This window comes from Mercenaria mercenaria, chromosome 3 (genome assembly GCF_021730395.1).
Source record: "Mercenaria mercenaria strain notata chromosome 3, MADL_Memer_1, whole genome shotgun sequence".
NCBI lineage: Eukaryota > Metazoa > Mollusca > Bivalvia > Venerida > Veneridae > Mercenaria > Mercenaria mercenaria.
This window is the reverse complement of record NC_069363.1, coordinates 59,876,618-59,894,989: the sequence shown is the minus strand read 5'-3', so window position 1 is coordinate 59,894,989 and position 18,372 is coordinate 59,876,618. Positions and strand designations below refer to the sequence as shown.

The 18,372-nt window shown below is 36.1% G+C and overlaps 1 protein-coding gene across 1 annotated transcript in view; it reads left to right on the top strand.

The window, feature by feature from the left end:
* The window catches only part of LOC128555656 (putative defense protein Hdd11-like), a 33,795-nt gene extending 15,423 nt beyond the window's left edge, over positions 1-18,372 (top strand). The window contains exons 2-5 of the mRNA XM_053538693.1: positions 11,315-11,525; positions 12,382-12,536; positions 14,231-14,322; positions 17,935-18,372. Of these exons, the coding sequence (XP_053394668.1) occupies positions 11,336-11,525; positions 12,382-12,536; positions 14,231-14,322; positions 17,935-18,097 (600 nt within the window). The 5' untranslated portion in view covers positions 11,315-11,335 and the 3' untranslated portion in view covers positions 18,098-18,372. The remainder of the gene's footprint in view (positions 1-11,314; positions 11,526-12,381; positions 12,537-14,230; positions 14,323-17,934) is intronic.

Here is an 18,372-nt window from a genome sequence, read left to right as displayed (position 1 = left end):
GGAGTTGCTGAAAACTGTTTTTTGGAAACGACAGGTGACTAAATTCACTTTACTTTTTTTATTTGCTGGAGATGAGTTGTACAGAGGGGATTTAGATGGCGTAAGTGATCTTTTTGTTTGTTTTCTCGCTGGTGATTTCTTGACGGATTGCTGCAATTGGAAAGTTACTTTAATATTGACATTCTTGTTTTGCTTCTTTATCCACTTCTTTTTCTCAAGTGTCAGACCCGATTTCTTCTTAGGTTTGGCCATGTCTGTAAAAGAAATGCATACAAGATTAAAAAACTGCGCCATTCTGAAATAAAATAAACATTTTATGTAATTTTGAAACATGAAAGTCGTAGCGTGCTGACCTCTTTAAACATAAATAAAGATTGCAGTGCTTCCGAACGATATCACGTTTGAAATAGTTAGTAAATTAATTATGACACAAATTTGAAGTTGAATCGCCGTTGGTGACACATGCCCGTGTTGCGTATCAGACTGCCAACAGTTAGTACGTGTTGCGTATCATAGCAGGTGTCGCGTACCATTTCGATAGTTTGTCGATTTTTCGCAAGAATTTGCGAAAATTCATTAACAAGCACTATGCATAGTTACTCTATGATAAAGATCTAACAGTTACAGATTTAAACAAGTTCGAAAAGCTGCAAATTGCATAGGTTTTTTGTGTGCAAAGAGTAATTACGTGTATCGTACCATTGTGTTTTTAAAAGAAATTATCCTCGCTTCGATCAAAACCTCGAAGGTAACTCAGAAACTGGAGAGGACGTAGACAAGACACATACATCGCTGGAAAGAGCATTAAAATGCGCATAGACTGCGCTATAAAACGAGCGAAATAGATGCTGTAGCTTTTACTAACCTTTGAAAATTGGTAAAAAGTAAAAAGTCAAAAATCCGCCATATTGATTTCCGTGTTCCGTACCATTTTGGGTCACGTGATTCCCCACACTGGTAGCAATGGTAAGCGTAAACGTGTAACAAAAATCACCATCGGGTTGAACACCTCTGACCGAAGGAGTTTTGCCATTGTTTGTTTAGATTTGAGTAGTTTAAATCTATAATAACCATAAAAGCATCTTGACAGCAAACTTAATTAGTTACTTTACGCGGAATAAAAGTAGCGAAATTTGTATTAGACGTTGTTTTTCTGCAATCTTTCGAATTTCGCAATTATCTAAAAAGCTTAACTTGCATTTATTCATTGCATTTACTAGGGTACTGTCTGTTTATACTTTTTGAACGCAGTTAACATGTGCTTTTTATTCCCATTTTGTTTTACAAATTCAATGACACTGCAACTTGTGCACATATTACAAAAAAAGATAAAATTAAAGGTTAGGGTAGATTCCCCGGATGCACACAGCATCCCAAAGTAATAAGATCCCAACTAAAAAGGCACAAAGACTTATTTTTGGCGACGTTATTACGCATTCTAACATGGCTCGATTTGATTTCCAGTTAAACAAAGAAGGAAATCAAGCTCTGTATATTCTGCGATAAACACGGTTGACGCGCGGACCGGTAAGAGAGCATTATGACGTCAATTATGACGTCAAATTGCCGCATGACGTTCGATACATTACTCCTCAGGTAAACGAAGTCCAGTATAATATCTATTAAAATATATCAATGAGCATGTCAGAATGAAAACAATCAAGGCCTTCTTGTTATTTATCGTCTAATTTACCACGGTTCATCGTTCAGATGCTTCAGTATTTAACCACTCGGGCTAACGCCCTCGTGGTTCAATTCCTACGCATCTGAACTCTGACCCGTGGTAAATCAGACGATAAACAACTCGAAGGCCTTGATTATTTGTTAATTCTAACATAACTCGATTTGACTTCTAGTTAAACAAAGAAAGAAATCAAGTAATATAATTGATATTTGTTAAATATACATTTTTAAACGTAGTTTCATCGCATCATTTTTCCTTAGTGTTTAAATTTACGATACAGGTGTTAGTTATTTCAGTAAAAATTTTTTACCACGAAGCGAATCAGTATTATATCTAAAAATATGTTTTGAAGATTATTTAAATTTCTTTACGGACGTGTCTATATCTTGAAATGAGCCACACCATGAGAAAACCAACATAGGGCATTTGCGACCAGCATGGATCCAGACCAGCCTGCGCATCCGCGCAGTCCGGTCAGGATCCATACTGTTCGCTAACTGTTTCTCTAATTGCAATAGGGTTTGAAAGCGAACAGCAAGGATCCTGACCAGACTGCGCGGATGCGCAGGCTGGTCTGGATCGATGCTGGTCGCAAATGCACTATGTTGGTTTTCTCATGGTTCGGCTCAAATGATATTCAGAATATATTAACCTGGCAACAATTTATCGTAAAAAACATTTGTCATGGTGATTTAATTTGTGATGATATATAGTAGCTTGATACGTGATGCTGTTTTCGGCTCGAGTGGATTTTGCTAGATCGGATCACACGATATTAAACGACTGAAACGTAGAAATTTGATATTTCCCCTTAGACATACAGTCTTTTATTGTCGAAAGGGAGGGGGAATAGAAGGCAGCCTTCAGTGTCAATTTTAAGTACAGTCAAACTTGCTCGTTAGACTTAGTGTGTGAAGTGAAATCTGAAATGACCTCTTAACATAGTTACATTTTGTTGATTAACAATTTGTTCACTCATATTAAATAGTGAACAATTTAACACTTATAATTTATTTTGTTAGCACATGTTTACAACGCTATGTTTATAGAAGAAAATACAAAAAAAATAGATAATAAACAAATACATAAATAGATAGGTAGATAAATAAAGAAATAAAAGTGAGGGGCGGATATTGAACTCACACCCACAAAATACAAATAATGCACTGCTTAAAGACCCGCCATAGAATAACTGTAATCTTTTGTGCTGCCATTAAGAAAATTATGCACGAGTTGCATCGAAACATTAACATTGGTCCCAGTTTTGATCGATTTTATTTCAAAATTATCATATTTCTTGTGAAAGAAACCAGATTGCACCTTTAGTCTCGCGGAAAGGGCCATACTTTATATTATTGCACCAGTGTAGTGAAAAGAAACGCTTTTTTTCTTTCTAAACAAAAATATATTGAATGTAAATATTACCTAAATAACAGACGGTTCCATTTTAGGCTGCTAAAGATTTGACGTCTCATTTACAATACAGCCATCATCTGTTACAAGTACTCAGGATGGCAGAGTAGTTGCACAGTAGCTTGATACACGGGCGTCTGGTGAAATGAGGGGTGGGGAGGGGGGGGGCGTGAAAGCATTTTTAGGATGCTGTTATATTCATTTAATGAGTTTAGTGTTACTTCGTAATCCTATCTTATTTCATTATCATCGTCACATACAAGAAAACTTGATTTCAATATAAAATACACTTCATTATGCTTCATTAACAGTATTTGTAGTTTCTTCAGCTGTGAGCGGATTCATTGAGTCGTGTTCCGCAGTTACAATGACTAGCATATTTTTCCAGTCAAACATTACATATTTGATTTACTTTATACAACATAGACTAGCTCTCAAACTTACTTTTTGTCGTTTCAGCGACAATGTCGTTATAATTGAACAGGTAGTCACAGTCAAGTCTTACGTGCCAACGCCCTTTCAAATACAAGAAATACAGTCACGGCCTGTAAACACTGGCTCGTCCTCTTTGAGGAGATGAGTTGAAAAAAGAGCCAATGATACTTCCGAGGCGGCGCTAATGACCGGAACTTTATGCAGAATGTAAACAAAAAAGAAGGGTGAGTTGATTATTTCCTTTCTCAGATAAATGTAAGGCCCTATTTAAAAAAACAGCCAATGTAGTTCCACTCAGAAATGATTATACTTTTTATATATGCAGGCCATTTTGCAAGGTAAATGCATTCCTTGACGTGAGAACTTTTGAAAGTTAGAAAATAGAGCATGTCCAAACCAAAAGTAGACATTTTCCTATATATTTCGCCCTAATTTACACAAATTTAAGGTTTTATAGTCACTGCATCAATCTTGCTGAAAAGCATATATTGGTACTGCATGATTTATGTGGTTTACTAGCGTGTTTATCCCGTACATGTTCATTTATCACCATGTGGAGGAGCCATCGACGCAGAGGAGGCGCTAAGAACCGGAGTGGGAGCCAAAGCACTATGAAATTGAGATCGTTAATTCTCACATACCAGAGCTTTATCATGGTTTCCTTTGATTGTGACAAACATCTGATGGATGATATTGTAACAACATCATATTCATTTTCTTAGAATGTATTGTGAGATATTTGCACTTCTTTTTTTTTTCTTTTTCACTTGTCTAATAATGGGCTATCATGGCGTATTAAGTTGTGTAATTGTGATATTTTTATGAAAGGGACATTTCCTAATGCACAACGGTTTTCGTGTCCAACGCATTTTGAAATTTTTAATAGTGTTAACTTTTTAGTAGTCTTGAAATGCAATTGCAATATGTGCTTCACTGGGTACTTACAAATGCTAAATAAATATTTTTGTTTACTTGTAAATTGCTTAATTCGATTACATATCTATGAAAATGCTAACACTCAAAATACTTCTCCCAGATATTCTAACGATAACAATGAAACTGAAAACGTTAGATATTTATTCCCTGGTCGAACCGCACGTTTTATATAGGTTTTGTCTTATCCTTGTCCGTTTGTCAGTCGTTCTGCAGTCAAAGTCATATTGAGTTATAATTTAGTACTGGGAGTTTGTAAATAGGGTGGCATCTGTTGAGGCAATATTTGCTGTCAGACTTTGTTTTTGAAAGATTAATCTTTTGCCGAAAAGGCGGCCAACCATTGATAAGGAAATATTGTTTTGAAAAAAAAATACGGACCTGGAAGCAATGCACATGTCAAACTGTTCTTGATCACCTTTCTCATGGCTCATTGTCACAGGAGCAATTTTTTTTTCAAAATGGCTTTTTATAATTTTTTCCTAAGAAAACATTATACTTGTAGTAAATTTAAGGGCATATGGTTCATGGACCCATACTGTATCCTAGGTACGTTACTGCCACCTGTGCTCGCACCGGCGTTGACGTCGGCGTTGGTTTTTTTTATAAAGTCAATTATCTCTGTTACTATCAAAGCTATTGACTTGAAACTTAAAATAGTTATTTACTATCAAAGTCTACACCAGGAGAATGAATCCCTATAACACTGATTTGAATTTAATGGAGTTATGCCCCTTTTTAGCTTAGAATTTTTGGTTAACCCTTTTGATAGCTTTAAACATCTTTGTTACTATCAAAGCTATTGACTTGAAACTTAAAATAGTTTATTACTTTCGAAGTCTACACCTGGAGAAACAATCCCTGTAACTCTGATTGAATTTTGACAGAGTTATGCCCCTTTTTTAACTTAGAATTTTTGGTAAAAGTTTTTAATTAAGTCAGATAGCTCTGTTACTATCAAAGCTATTGACTTGAAACTTAAAATAGTTATTTACTATCAAAGTCTGCCCCAGGAGAAATTAACCCCATAATTCTGATTTGAAATTTGACAGTTAGGCCCTTTCTAACTCAGATTTTTTGGTTTAAAGTTTTATAAAGTTTTACTGGCAAAGCTCTAATTCAGAGTCAAGCACTGAGAAAAGTCGAATGCGCTGTCTTACGGACAGCTCTTGTTATTTTAGGTAGAGTATGTGCATTTGGGTAGTATAATACAATTTCAAGCATCAAAGTACAAACATTAAAACGGAATAGATATTACAATGCGAGAACGAAAACGCTTTATACGAGTGTTAATCGCCCAGAGAAAGAACTGGTCAGTGGCCCCCACTCTGGCCTTTTGCGCCTCCTCCAAGGCTTTGGCTCCTCCTCTTAGCCAAAACTGAGCATAGAGGGGTAAAAACTGCCGTTAAAACACATAAATAATTCAGATTTAACATACCATTATGAGAAAAATTGGTACAATGTATGTCTACTCTTATTTGTGTAAATTAGGGCGAAATATATTGGTAAATCTCCACTTTTGGTTCGAACTTGCCCCATTGTCCAATTTTCAAAAGCTCTTACGTCAAGGAATGCATTTACCTTGCAAAATGGCCTGCATATATAAAAAGTATAATCATTTCTGAGTGGAACTACATTGGCTGTTTTTTGAAATAGGGCCTTACATTTAACTGAGAAAGGAAACAATCAACTCACCCTTCTTCTTTGTTTACATTCTGCTTAAAGTTCCGGTCATTAGCGCCGCCTCGGAAGTATCGTTGGCTCTTTTTTCAACTCATCTCCTCAAAGAGGACGAGCCAGTGTTTACAGGCCGTGACAGTGCAAACGTTTATTTGGATTGAATAAACCAATTTGCTGTTAACTTCTAATGATGTGTTTCACATTACAAATAGTGTGTTTACATAATAAGGCTATGATGTCTTTCAATTCCTTTCACAACCTTAACCCAGTTTTGAAAATCACAGAAGTATACACATAAACGTATATATCAAATTTACAAACGAAAAAATTTCGTTATAACGCAGCAAAATCAGGACAAAAGCAAAAAAAAATAGTATTTATCTTGCAATATCTTGTAAAAAATAAATCATGCTTGATATTTGATAATATTTTCAGAAATAGTTCAAGCCCACCCGCTTAGCTCAATAGGGAGAGCGCAGATCTACTCATCGCGATGTCATCAGTTCGATCCTCGGGCGGGGTAATTGGCGATTTGATTAAAGACATTGTGTCTGAAATCATTCGTCCTCCACCTCTTATTCATGTGGGGAAGTTGGCAGTTACTTGCGCAGGTTTGTACTGGTACAGAATCCAGGAACACTGGTTAGTTAAACTGTCCGCCGTTACATAGCTGAAATACTGTTGAAAAACGGGGTTACCCCCCCCCCCCCCCAAAAAAAAAAAAAATAAAAAAATAAATATATAAATAAAATAGTTCAATATCTATCTCTCTGCATCCTTTTAAATGATATTTACATATTTATTACAAGTAAAACATTCGGGTATATTTGGGGAGACATATTGTTTTTGCCCTGTCCGTCCGTCATTTTTGCCCTGTCCGTCCGTCAGGCAGTCCGTCCGTCCGTCACACTTAATTTCCGATCAATAACTGGAGAACCATTTGACCTAGAACCTTCAAACTTCTTAGGGTGGTAGGGCTCATAGAGTAGACAATCCCTGTTGTTTTTGGGATCACTCCATCAAAGGTCAAGGTCACAGGGCCTGAAATTGGAAAACCATTTCCAATCAATAACTTGAGAACCGCTTGACCCAGAGTGTTGACACTTCATAGGATGATTGGACATGCAGAGTAGATAGCTCCGATTGATTTTGGGGTCACTCTGTTAAAGGTCAAGGTCACAGAGGCCAGAACATGGAAAACCATTTCCGATCAATAACTTGAGAACCACTTGACCCAGAATATTGAAACTTCATAGGATGATTTTTACTTGCAGAGTGAATGGCCCCTATTGATTTTGGGGTCACTTTATTAAAGGTCAAGGTCACAGTGATTAGAACATGGACATCCATTTCCGATCAATAACTTAAGAACCATTTGACCCAGAACCTTCAAACTTAATAGGATTATAGGACTTACAGACTATATGACTCCTATTGTTTTGGGGGTCACTTCATCAAAGGTCAAGGTCACAGGGGCCATCTGCCTGTCACACTTTATTTTCAATCAATAACTGGAGAACTATTTGACCTATAATCTTCAAACTTCATTGAGTGATAGGGCTTACAATGTTAATGACCCCTATTATTTTTGGGGTTACTGAACATGGAAAACACATGACCCAGAATGTTGAAACTTAATAGGATGATTGGAAATATAGAGTAGATGACTCCTATTGATTTTTGGGTCATTTTGATCAAAGTTCAAGGTCACAGGGGCCAGAAATTGGAAAACCATTTCTGATCAATAACCTGAGAACCATTTGACCCAGAACCTTCAAACTTCATAAAGTGATAGGACTTACAGGGTGGATGACCCCTATTGATTTTGGGGTCTCTTGAGCAAAGGTCAAGTGTCACAGGGTCCTGAACATGGAAGACTCTTTCCGATCAATAACTTGAGAACCACATGGCCCAGAATGTTGAAACTTCATAGGATGATTGGAAATGCAGAGTAGATGTCCTCTACTGACTTTTGGGTCATCCGATTAAAGGTCAAGGTCACAGGGGCCAGAACATGTAAAACCGTTTCCAATCCATAACTTGAGAACCACTAGGCCCAGAATGTTGAAACTTCTTGTGATGATTGGACATGCCAAGTAAATGATCCCTATTGCAGCCAAGCATCGGTGTCTCTCGGACTTTTGCTCCTGTCCCCTATTGACTTCTTGCCTATTACTACTATGCATTGGGGGAGACATGCGCTTTTCTACAAAAGCATCTTCTAGTTTGTGATTTTTTTCAAGAATTTGTAGAAGTCGTAAAATGAATCAAATTTTGTCATTTTTATAATTTAGTGTTGTTTAAATTTGATATGTTATTAACTATATATGCTGATTATCTTAAAACATGTGAGAAATTTCATAAATGTATTACTTGTGGTATATAAGATACTGCAAAAATATCGAGGCGGGCGTTAAAGGTTTCAATTAGTACATATGTGAAGCAGCTTGAATATGGCCAGGGATCACACTTGGTATTTTTCTTTGAGCCACTACTTCTTCTAAACGGTAAAATTTAGAGCCAAGCAATTGCAGACAGGTTAAAGACCCAACACAAAATAACTGTCTTCTTTAGTGTAACTATACATGATATTGAAGTAATGTAGCAATATGCGCACTTCTTGATGTACTTAGATATGTCTAGACAACACTTCTTTTCTACAGCGTAAGATATAGTTTGATTTTGACACATTAGAGTTCAATTTATAGACTCGTCTGCCAATTTGGGGCATCAGCATGATTTTATTTACTTTATTGAAATTATAACCGAGCTAGGAATGCTGTAGTGGTAAATCTATTGCCTGTTACTCGAACTGTCAGGGCCTGTTTTTAGTTAACATTTTTTTAAATACTTTGTATTGCGTGTAATTAATTTCATTTCATAACATTGATATCATTTTTCTCTTTTTTCATTTGCTCTTTATTATATTTAATACAAACTAATATTATTTCAACAATTCATGACGCTTTATCTGCTGTATCTGTTGTTTCACCGGCTGTGTCGGTGGATTCCTGGAAAAAATGCGATCATTTTCCTTTTATAACACTGTGAAGCACGAGTTTTCCGAGCCAAGCGTTACACATTATATTTATAACATATTTAAATTGAACATGCATACAATTCCATTATCATATGTAATACATACTTTATTTGAAAAAAGATATTACAGTGCACTATAGACTTCTATGTTATTTTAATTTATCTATTTCCCCCATAGATATGAATGTCAAAGATGATGATTAAAAAACAACATGCTATAAAAGAATAGCGACGCTTTCAGGTTTCGAACCCATGCCGACAAAATGCAATTATCACATACCCTACTTGCGTACTGTGAATATTTACTTCATCGCTAAACTGAATATTTATATCTGACATAAACTCTGTCAAATTAAATTGTACGAACAACACCCCTAGTAGCCCCTAGATAAAAGACCGGGGCATTATTAAAAGTATAAAAACATTGCTGATCTCAAAACCGGACTAGCTATCAATTATACTGAAAAGAGATTAACTGAATACGTTTACAGATAAAGTTGTGAAAACACATTAATTCAGAAAAGGCTCAAAGCCCTGCTCCGCGGTTATTCAAATTCTGTTGTGTGTATGCAACCAATGATTACAATAGGTAACAGTTTACGGCCACGCGCCACACTTTAGCACGCAAAACCACAGGTATTTTATACAGAATTTTATATAAAATAGGCTCTATTTTGACAGGCGTCACTGTTTATAGTCAGGATGTTCATGCTTTTTCAGTGACAATTTAAAGTCAAAAGGTAGGACTGGAGCGTGTCTTTAAATAATGCCACTGTCATTTTGTAGTACAGCTGTATTATATCTGTATGATCAGTGGGTATATCTATACAGCCTGCTCAAGTAACCCTCGTTTAATTATGCACGCTTTTCACACGATAAACTGAATGACATGGGATAAAACCTGTTCAAAATTTTAAAGACGGTGAAATTATAAGAAGCTTATTTGGAAGTATATAACACAATCAAGAAATTTGACTGTGCCTGTTCATGAGAGATAATGAAATTTGCAACGCCCTTTTCCGCTTTGACCGTGTCTGTTTATGGGAGATAATGAAATTTGAAACGCCCTTTGCCACTTTGACTGTGTTTCATGGGAGATAATGAAATTTGCAACGCCCTTTGCCACTTTGACTGTGTATGTTCATGAGAGATAATGAAATTTGCAGCGCCCTTTAGCAATTTGACTGTGTCTGTACATGAGAGATAATGAAATTTGCAGTGCCCTTTGCCACTTTGACTGTGTCTGTTCATGAGAGATAATAGAATTTGCAGCGCCCTTTTGGCAATTTGACTGTGTCTGTTCATGAGAGATAATGAAATTTGCAGCGCCCTTTGCCACTTTGACTGTGTCTGTTCATGAGAGATAATGAAATTTGCAGCGCCCTTTTGCAATTTGACTGTGTCTGTTCATGAGAGATAATGAAATTTGCAGCGCCCTTTGCCACTTTGACTGTGTCTGTTCATGAGAGGTAATTTTTGCAACGCCCTTTGGCAATTTGACTGTGTCTGTTAATGAGAGATAATGAAATTTGCAACGATCTTTGTCAATTTGACTGTGTCTGTTCACGAGAGGTAATGAAATTTGCAACGCTCTTTGGTTTAACCAGATTTCTATTAAATTTATAGATTAAATGGACTCTAGGATTCCAAAGGACCAGAAAATATAAAAACACTGAGTTCAGTTACATCGTCAACGCTCTACTTACGTTTAATTTAAAGAATTATAACTGATTTTTAGTTCTAGTGGAAAAGCAGTTTAATTATGAGAATTCAATGACTTTGCATTAACTGAAACTCTTCAGGGACCCTAAATGAGGTTCAGTCAAATTTTGAGTGAAAAAACTTTCCTAACGTTTCTAATTACCATCAAACAACATTTCACCCGTAAGCTCAAACGACAGGCAAATATAAATATTCTTTCATCGAACACTGAACCGGATGAATTTCAATTGACATATTATATAAGGTTTATATGGGATGGATTATTTTATATTTTAATTTTTAAGTGTTGTTACAAAAGCTTTTCTAATAATGAGCTTTGCACCCACCCCTCGCTTAAGCAACAACAGTTTATCATATTAAGTCTTAGAAGACACGTCATCTCATATTTTAATACGTCTTATTTTTCAGGTTACGTCACCATATCCAATCATGTATGCACCATATGTGTTTCTTCTACTTGTCTTACTGACATGCTGCGAAGGGTACAGATTAGGGCCACCACTCTCCGCCTGCAGTGATATGAGACCCACTGGTCATCCATATGACCCACAGAACATAACATCACCGTTCACATTTACGTTAAATGCAACTTCATACCAGCCGGGTGACGTCATTGAAGGTAAGACGCTTTGATTTCATTTAAATTTATTCTATCAGTTGCTAAATCAAATAAAGACGAAACTTTAGATCAATGTAGATCTAGATCATACGAAAATCATAAAAAGGTGTTTCTGTGACCTCGGAAGACCCCGATAATTTTAAATCTATAATGACTACCAGTCTGATCCGTTTGTATGCAGATCTGTTAGGAAGTACAATCTCAGGAGTGTTGAAAATGTCTCCTACGATTTGAACTTGCATAATTATAATCCCAAAAAGTGCAGTATCTAACTCGTTCGAGACCAAGTTTGATAAGACTGGACCAAAATTGGCGAAGTGAAATTGCGAACGACGACGGACGACAGACACAGGGTAGTCACAATAAAAGTCCAAGAACAATATTCATTCTGCGCCAAAGCTTCGTTCTACGGAGCGATTTTATCATCTAGAACTCTGAAGGTTTTCGGATACATTTGTATGCAAGTATATTATGAGGTTGGATAATTATGCGTTGAAGGACATTTGAGCCACACCATGGAAAAACCAACATAGTGCGTTTGCGACCAGCATGGCTCCAGAGCAGCCTGCGCATTCACGCAGTCTGGTCAGGATCCATGCTGTTCGTTTTCAAAGCCTATTGCAATTATAGAAACCGTTAGCGAACAGCATGGATCCTGACCAGACTGCGCGGATGCGCAGGCTGGTCTGGATCCATGCTGGTCGTAAACGCATTATGTTGGTTTTCTCATGGTGCGGCTCAATTTTCATAATCAGATATTTCGAATATTGATAGATAAGGTATTTCTATATAGCCAAGGAATTAACAAACACATTATTATAGATCTTTGTTTATATTAAAAATGGCAATGTTTCAGTGTTTCTAAATTCGTCTGGAGAGTGGTTTATGGAGGGAGTGTTGATACAAGCTCGAGCCTCGGACTGTGCTCTCCAAGTACCTGCTGTTGGTACATTTTCTGTTCAAACCGACGACATATTTTTGGAACCGTTTAATTGCTTTGGGAGATCAGCCGTAAGTCATTTACAAATAATCATTTTGTCCCTATTAATTCGCTGAGGATTTAAAAGAGTTTAAGAGTCGTGTATTGTGGAATCGTTGTATGCCCTAAAATGAAGTTTTAACTTCAGTTTCGTTGTTATAAGAATGGAGAACTTTCTAGTTTCCGTCAGGTGAAGATGTGTCGAGGTTACTGTCGTGAAGGTTGATATACACGCATCCATTTTTGTGAAGAAGAACTTGCATGATGTCCTGATAGTCTAGTTTATACCACACAAAGAAATGTGTACTTAGCCCTTTAGGTGTCGTTGGGGATGAATTTCATTACTTACTCGTGTACACCTTCTTCAGTAAAAAGGAAGAGCGAATTAAACTTATTCCTAAAATGTTCTTCATAAGACCCAATATCCCGAAGTTTAAAAAAAAAATCGTTTGCAGCTGACGAATCTAACTTTAAATGTACAATTTAGTACGAATACATAGTCAAGGTATGCTTTGAAACTGCTGAATGGTGTACATTAAATGAGCCGCACCATGAGAAAACCAACGTAGTGGTTTTGCGACAGCATTTATCAAGACCAGGATCCATGCTGTTCGCTTTCAGAGCCTATTACAATTAGAGAAACCGTTAGCGAACAGCATGGATCCTGACCGCGCAGTCTGGTCAGGATCCATGCTGGTCGCAAATGCACTATGTTGATTTTCTCATGATGCGGCACATTTTATTGATTAATTTATCGTATTTTCAAAAATTCTTTTTTGTGAGGTAACTTATCCCGAATTACTCTCCTAAACTAACCCATTTTTACGCCGCTATGTCAAATTATGACTACTAAAGCGGATACTACCTGTGCCCATGTATGTCCTTTGTACAGTAATACCGGATTTAAATCAAAGCCCTGAAAACACTGATAGCCAGTGCTTATTGAGTGATATTTCAACCGATACACCTGAAGAATCAACATTTCATTGTGCATAGACTGGTCATGATTTGAACAGTATTGGTAGAGGTCCACTAGACACTGCTACATGCCAAATATCTAAGCTCTGTGCGTTGTGGTTTAAGACAAGAAGATGTTTAAAGTATACAACTCTATGTAAAACTAAGTTTGCCCCAGGGTGGGGCCCATTTCAACCCTAACCCTAACCCTAATCCTTAAACCCTAACCATAAACCCTAACCCTAACTCTAGAGCGGAGTGATTCCGAATATTTCGAATGTGAATATAAAGTTCATAATTATTCTAGAATCCGTCGCTGCTTGTTTTTGTTGTTTAAAACAGTAGTCCTCAGTTGCTCACACACTCGCACAGTACCAAGATTATAAAAATAAATATGGGACTATTTTTTACACGTCCAGAATACTTGTGTGATGCGGTCACATAGAAATAGAAGGAAACTTGGCAGTTAATTTAGAGCTATAGCCAGTTGCTATAGCACTGGCTAAAAAGGTGGCACAATAACGTTCCGTAGAAACAACCTGTCCTCATTTGCCAATAGGATCTGACCCAATCTACTATGATTTATAATTTCCATATAAGAACATTTGGCCGATCAGGGAACAAAATATTTTAGGCAATATACCAGTTCAGGAATACTAGTTTTGATTCACAGTACACGTATATGAAGCTATATATACTATTTTTCATCCATATTGTACATGCGTTTTAACTGACAGTATGTAAATGCCATCTACATCTTTCATTACAGAGTGCTATCCGCCACTACTCTCATTACCGTATCTACAACAGGACATTCTACTGGACCGCTCCATCCCAATCAGTCGGTGATGTATACCTGAAGTAAGCAAGAATAAATATTACTAGTAATTGTTCGAAATTGAAGAAGTGAGATGAATGTCATCTTATTTTTAGTCACATCGCAGAAGTAATACGCTTAGTGTTAAATCTTAGTACGGCAGATGCACCAATACATTATATTTTTTTTTATTTCAAATAATATGTTTGTAAAAGGTACCACTACCTATCAGCCGATTCCCTACTGTCAGTACACTCTAGGCTAAATGACGTCTACAATGTTGGTTAGGCACTCCTTCCATTTTAAGTTTTAAAAAAGTTGTGTCTTATCAAAAAATAATAAAGTTAAATGAGAATGCAACATCAACAGATATCCACACCTCACAGCTAAATACATTAGGTCTCATATTTACACCAAACTATATTAGCATTCATTTGGTATCTTCATTTGGTATCTTAATGCATTATAGGAAATAACAATGTTTATAACTTCACTAATGCATGATCTGTAAAATAAAGTCAAACCGTCTTATTATGTTTATTTTGCTTTTATTGTATGTTGTTTGTCGGAGAATCCCGATGTTTCATTTGTCTTATCGTGTATTCATTAGGCACCACATAAAATACTACCTGTTTCCCGGCAAATGCAACATATGAGCCGTGCCATGGGAAAACCAACATAGTGACTTTGCGACCAGCATGGATCCAGACCAGCCTGCGCATCCGCGCAGTCTGGTCAGGATCCATGCAGTTGGCTAACGGTTTCTCTAATTGCAGTAGGCTTTAAAAGCGAACAGCATGGATCCTGACCAGACTGCGCGGATGCGCAGGCTGGTCTGGATCCATGCTGGTCGCAAACCCACTATGTTGGTTTTCTCATGACACGGCTCATATCACTCAATTTGCAATTTATTTGCATCATTTGCCGAGCCTTTTGTTTGCTGGAAATACAAATAGTAATTTGTTTGTCTATCCACAAGTATTTTATAGCGTGTAAAAGAAGATTTTATAAGAAGTCTATGACAGTGTTAAAGTAGGCTAGAATAAGGGTGTAAAACTAACTCCTTATACTATTCTAGGACAAAGTGTAAAAGTAGATCCGTCCACAAGTCCAAGACAATAATGCAAAAAGTAGACCCTTTCACAAGTCTAGGACAAGGGTGTAAAAGTACGTCCTTATACCATTCTAGGACAAAGTCTAATTCAGATCATCAGGAATATAATTGAATATACTTCCACAAGTCACCGATAAGTCCTTCCACAATTCTTGTATAGAGTGTAAAAGTAGATCCTTCATTAATTCTGGATACAGGGTAAAAGTAAATCCTTCACTATTCATGAATAATGCGTAAAACGGATCATTCCACAAGTCTTAGATACAGGGTAAAAGCAGAGCATTCACTATTCATGAATAATGCGTAAAACTGATCATTCCACAAGTCTTAGATAGAGGGTAAAAGCAGAGCATTCACTATTCATGAATAATGCGTAAAACTGATCATTCCACAAGTCTTAGATACAGGGTAAAAGGAGATCATTCACTATTGATGAATAATGCGTAAAACTGATCATTCCACAAGTCTTAGATACAGGGTAAAAGTAGATCATTCACTATTGATGAATAATGCGTAAAACTGATCATTCCACAAGTCTTAGATAGAGGGTAAAAGTAGATCATTCACTTTTGATGAATAATGCGTAAAACTGATCATTCCACAAGTCTTAGATAGAGGGTAAAAGTAAATCATGCACTATTGATGAATAATGCGTAAAACTGATCATTCCACAAGTCTTAGATAGAGGGTAAATGTAGATCCTTCACTATTCATGAATAATGCGTAAAACTGATCATTCCACAAGTCTTAGATAGAGGGTAAATGTAGATCCTTCACTATTCATGAATAATGCGTAAAACTGATCTTTCCTCAAGTCTTAGATAGAGGGTAAAAGTAGATCCTTCACTATTCATGAATAATGCGTAAAACTGATCATTCCACAAGTCTTAGATAGAGGGTAAATGTAGACCATTCACTATTCATGAATAATGCGTAAAACTGATCATTCCACAAGTCTTAGATAGAGGGTAAAAGTAGATCATTCACTATTCATGAATAATGCGTAAAACTGATCATTCCACAAGTCTTAGATAGAGGGTAAAAGTAGATCCTTCACTATTCATGAATAATGCTTAAAACTGATCATTCCACAAGTCTTAGATAGAGGGTAAAAGTAGATCCTTCACTATTCATGAATAATGCGTAAAACTGATCATTCCACAAGTCTTAGATAGAGGGTAAAAGTAGATCATTCACTATTCATGAATAATGCGTAAAACTGATCATTCCACAAGTCTTAGATAAAGAGTAAATGTAGATCCTTCACTATTTATGAATAATGCGTAAAGCAAATCATTCCATCCATTCGCAAGATTTGGGTAGAGATTGAAAGTAGTGCCTGTCACAAGTATTTGAAAGAGGATAAAAGTATATTCTTTCACAAGTTATAAATACAGGGTAAAAGCTGATCCCTTTCACAAACTTCACAAAAAAAAACAACAACAAAAATTGGGTAGAGGGTTAGAGTAAAAAAAGTTGTTTGTTTCCGGTATCCCGACCTACCCTAAATTTTTGGCCCGACCCTAAATGTTTTTATGGTCTTGGAGGATTTTTTAAAAAACTTTTTAACAGAAAGTTGCAAAACTCCACTTTTTATGCTTTAAACATGGTCAGTGATGTTAGAAATCAACTGACTGATGCTCTAAAGGCATAACTACCTTATTTGTATTCATTTTTTGACACAAAAATAATTTCCGAAAAGTCCCACTTAGTAAAAAGTAAATCCTCCCCTACAAAAAAATTTACCGACCTACCTACCCTATATTTTTAGCATGTTACCCGAAACATTTTTTTTACGCCTGAGTGTTATGTAGATGCTTCATCAAGTATAAGAAAGAGAGTAAAAGAAGATCATTTCACAAGTATTTGTGTGTAGATGCTTCAACAATTATAAAACAGAGGGTAAATGTAGACCATCAGTATTGAATTGAGGGTAAAACAAGGTCCTTTAAGAAGTAATAGATAGAGGGCAAATACAAAGATCTTGGTTGATCCTTGCTCAAGTCTTGGATCGAGTATAAAAAGGAGATCATTCCACTAGTCCTTAATAGAGTGTAAACGTAGATACATGTAATGGATAAAGGGCAAAAGTAGATCCTTACACATTTCTTGGAAAGAGGATAAACTAGATCCTCCAACATGTATTTAACAGTGTATGTGTATAAATGTAGATACATGCACTTAAAATGGCATCACGCTATATAAACGTTTCATTAACATTATTTTACATACAATTTCAGGCCCCGTGTTCCCAAAACATTTTTCGGTCTCAGCTGAGTTTGAGTTTGAAATTTTAATATCAATTTTACTAAAACTTCAAGGTTTGATTCCAACTGAGACTGACCATCCTTACTAAATAGTTGCTTGAAAATGGTTATGAACTTGAAATTTAGTTTTAATCATGCCATTTATATATAAATGACAAATAAAGTTTCGTTATCAAACTCAGCTAAGACTGAAAATATTTTGTGAACACAGGACCAGAACATAATCTTAAATGAATTTTTATATAATTATATAAGCACTTTTGTTCTTTCTTTAGGGCAACAGTTGCTAGAAATCAAGCGAAATATTGGCTAAACGTTATGTCAGATACAATCCTTGATGTGAGTGACAACAAAAGGGAAACATGTGGAGCCGCGAATACTGCAGTTACAGTCGTGACACTTCTGATGACCTTGGCTTTTACCTTTATACTTTATTAACTCATGGGCATAATTTGCAAATGTACAAAATGTGTTTTCAACCTCTATCTTTTATTTCTTATAGTTACTTTTATACATGTTTTTGAATGTTTTTACTAAATAATATACTCATTGTTCAGTCTCATGCAAAAATGATATTGTTTTATACGAATAAGCACATATCTCATGATTTAAATACTGTATACAGCATAATAAATTACTTATATAAATCCAGTAGTTTCAATTAAGAATTAACCATAGAATTCTTGGGACAAACTATTTATTGGCAATCAAAA